The 3,869-nt window shown below is 53.0% G+C and overlaps 1 protein-coding gene across 1 annotated transcript; it reads right to left on the reverse strand.

Moving 5' to 3' along the window:
• Nucleotides 1-347: 347 nt before the first annotated feature.
• Nucleotides 348-3,658, reverse strand: FSUBG_13994 (glycoside hydrolase family 18; the record flags this gene model as incomplete). The annotated part of the gene is made up of 2 exons (XM_036678942.1): nt 348-3,348; nt 3,411-3,658. 2 exons carry the CDS (start codon nt 3,656-3,658, stop codon nt 348-350), a joined length of 3,249 nt encoding a protein of 1,082 aa, XP_036530544.1.
• Nucleotides 3,659-3,869: the final 211 nt, after the last annotated feature.

The following is a 3,869-nucleotide window of genomic DNA, read 5'->3' on the forward strand; positions in this document are numbered from 1 at the left end:
ACGTCGAGATTCCCTTCGAACCTCACACACCCATCAATACCTACTTCCGTTCAGATGGGCTACATAAAGCTCAATGCTACTTTCCCTAATATAAGCTAGTGCGCTTGGCTAGATATTTATCCACTGTAGCATCTTTATTTCATGCACGTCAAGTCACTACTACAGTCTAATACACAAACATAGTTTACCAATTTTCGGAGAACTACATATGCAAAACTAACTTAGTTTATCTCTTTATTAATACGACAAGGCGTATAATGCAAGCACTACTAAAACATAAATTTGTACGTTAACAGTATTAGATATAATAGCTACTATTTCCAGCACGTACTAACGACTTCTATCTTCTACCACTTGTCCTTAGGAATAGAACAACCGAACTCCTCCTTACTGCTAAGCGTGGGAAATGCAATAAAACACTTGGGATACTGAATGGGCTTGGTGACGCTCAAGTCTTTCTGAGTGGGCACTGAGGGCTTGCCGTTATTGCACTCATAGTTATTAACGAGTGCGGCGTCGTAGTCATCCACAACCTTCTTCATTGCATCGACTTCGACTGATGTCAATACTGTGTACTTATTCTTGGGGTTCTGTACGACACGGCGGGTGATTCCAAAGCATACGCATTTGTCGTCATGCCAGATGCATCCAGATAGTTTGTTGGTACAGACATCCTTTGTCATCTTTTGCGTCTTGCCTACTGGATCCGAGGCCTGGGTTCTCTGCAGGTCGCACACAGTGTCGGGACGGCTCGCCATCAAGGAATAATATCTACCATTGTGGCCGGTCATAAGAGCTCTTGTCTTAGCAAACTCGAGCCATTTCTTATGTGTGGCCTCGACGTAGGCGTTCATGGCCTTGGTAATGAGGGGCTCCGATAGCCAGGCGCCCATCGCAAAGCGGGTAAAGACCCAGTCCTCAGCGGTGAGACCTCCCCCTTGCATGTTGCTAGGCAACTTACCAGAGAGGACGTCCTCGACGTAGCCGTTGGTGGCGTTGAGCACAGCGCTAAAGACAGTGCCGTAAGCGTTCTCGAGATCGTTCTCGAGATCATCGGCCGTCACCTTGGGGCTGAAGCTACCACTGTTGGCAGACGCCGATGCGAAGGCGCCCGAAAAGAAGGTGAGTGTACCAGCGATTCCAGGAGACGCGGCACCGACACCGGCGCCAGCGGTGAGGATGCCGACAAGCATGTTCAGGATCATGCCGCGGTCGTCAGCGGGCGGGTCGCCGTACTCTTTGACAATGTCCTTGATGCCACTCGACAACTGCTGGATGCTGAAATTGACGCTCTTGGCCCAGATCTTGTGGAAGGCGCTGAACATGTTGGCGATCTGCACATGCACGTAGAAGGCCATGGGCGGCGTGTAGGTAGTGCAGGGCGTAGTACCAGGACCCGTGCACGTTGTCGATCCGAGATCCTTGCAGTCAAAGGTCGAACTGCCCTGCTTGCCGCCGGCGATGACGTCCTTGAAGAACTTGTCGGTCCATTTCTCGGCACCGTTCTTGAAGAGCCACTCTCGGAACCAGTAGGCCGCACCACTGCTGAACCACGTCAGGGACACCTCGCTGGCCTCCTCTTGGTCGAACTTGTACTTGCAGATGTCGTCCTTGAGGTCTTGGGGCCAGTCAGCGCCGTTGTCGCCTGTTTTACCCGCTTGAGTGCCCTTGTTCTTGAGGTCGATGATGGTCGTATCGCCGTCACCACCACCACCGTTCTTGCACGCGCCGTTCTGGCATCCATCGCCACAGTGGCCGTCAGAGCTACCGCACCAGCCTCCAGCCGAGCAGCAGTCGCCGTAGCTAGTTCCCTTGCATGTAGCTCCGAGGAAGCCAGCGCCGCATCGGCCGTTGGTCGACTTACCATTCTTGACACACTTGCCACTGACGCAGCCAGTGCCACAGTGAAGCTCCGAGGATCCACAGCTGCCATACTCGGAGCAGCAGTCGCCGTAGCTGGTGCCTTCGCAGATGGCGCCCTTGTTCTTGGGTCCGCATTTACCGTCCTTTGACTTCTCAGGCTCCAAGTCTCCGCTGTTGCTTGCCGTGCCGGGCTCAAAGTCGACGCTCCAGGCCATCAGACCGCCAAAGCAGTAGTTGTTGGCGAACTCGCGCTTCAGTTCAATTGTCTCCCTGTCGTCGTAGCCGATCCACTGGTTGTCAAAGACGAGCTCCTTCATGGCTGAGTCCTTGAGAAGGCGAGTCTTGGCCCCATTCTTGACCTTGTCTTGGATCTCCAGCAGAGACATGACGCCCGCGCTGTTGGTGCACTTGGCTGGGTTGCTAGGCCCGGAAAAGGGACAGCCGAGAGTGTTGCACGAGGGATTGGTCACGGTGTATCCGCGGCCATACCACGCGACGCCAAAAACAATCTTGTTAAAATCAACACCTGCATAAGCCAACGGAATGGTGTTGTTTGCGATCTCGCGAATGTCAGCTTGGCCTCGGATAATAGGATCCAAAGTCTTGACATCGGCATCCCAGAACCCGTGCAAGTCATAAGCCATGAATCCAAAGTGATCTACATATGGCTCCAGTCCTGCGACATCGAAATATCGCAGGTACCAGTAGTCAGGAGCCAGAGTCAGACTGATGCCGTACTTGTTGCCCCACGCGGTCTTCATGTCCTTGAGCAGGAGGACAAAGTTGGCGATATCGGCACGACTTCCTCCGCGCTTCGGTTCGCCGGGATACTCCCAGTCAAGGTCGATGCCCTGGAACCCGTACTTGTCCATGAAAGCAGCGGCTGACTTGATGAAGGCGGCGCGGTGCCCAGCATCGGCACAGAGTTTGGCCCATGTCTTATGAGTTGGCTTGTCTTCGTCACTAAAGTCGTAGCCGCCCACGGCCACCCAGGTCTGCAGGTTTCTGCCCTTGCCCTTGAGTGCAGTAAAGTCGCGGACGTTATCCTCATCCTCGGAATCAGAAAGCTTAACAGCATAAGAGCTGGGGTCGATGGTTGCAAAGGCCCAGTACAAGTGCGTGTAGCTGTCTGTCTTGATATCCTTGGGGTAGACCTTGTTGCACGCGCGGTTGCGCATATTGTTGGCCTGGTAGTAGCCGATCATTCGCTTGTCGGCGGTGCCAGAGCCCTTGCCGCATGTCTTTGGCTTGATCATAGAGCAGCTGCCGTAGCCTTGCTGGCAGAGAGACCACTTGTTGGGGCCTACGCAGTGGGTTTCTGTAGTACCGCACCAGCCGCCAGAGCTACAGCAAAGGTTGAGGCCACATGGGATATCGCCGCCCTCGGACAGTTCACCGCACATGGCTGTAGCATCACAGTTGCTTTGGCAGCCTGTGTCACAGAAGCCCTTGCCGTAGCCACAGACACCATCGACTGAACAGCAACTACAGATGTCTCTTTTTAGCAACTGACAATTTGTCAATGGAATATGATCGATAGAACTAACCTCTTGTCGGCGCACTCGCCGTTGGGGCAGAGCAGCGCACCCTCACCAGGGGGCTCACTGGCACGCTTACCGAAGAGCTGCTCTGGAGACAGGCTTCGACTCATAAGGTTGCTCGTCGTGTCATTCTCGGGTGACCGCATGTCTAGCCATCGCGACAAGACATCAGGTCCGGTTATAGCGGGATTCTGATGTGTAACACTGGCAGAGGCCAGTGAGACCAAAAGGCCACACCTGAATATACTCTGCATTGTGCTTGAATTGGTTGATAAAGCTGAAGACTTAAATTGTTTGCTACTCGAGCTATCGCATTCTTATTTATGTATTCCATCTGGGAGCCTAGGATGAAATTAACTAGGCTTAATTCATATTTCCTCCGAGGAAAGACAAACAGAGCGGAGCCTTCCATCAGGCTTAGACGGTGAGAGGATGCGCTACTACATTGACTGTATAAGCTTACTA

Source organism: Fusarium subglutinans, assembly GCF_013396075.1.
Source record: "Fusarium subglutinans strain NRRL 66333 chromosome Unknown NRRL66333_c0000456, whole genome shotgun sequence".
Classification (NCBI taxonomy): domain Eukaryota; kingdom Fungi; phylum Ascomycota; class Sordariomycetes; order Hypocreales; family Nectriaceae; genus Fusarium; species Fusarium subglutinans.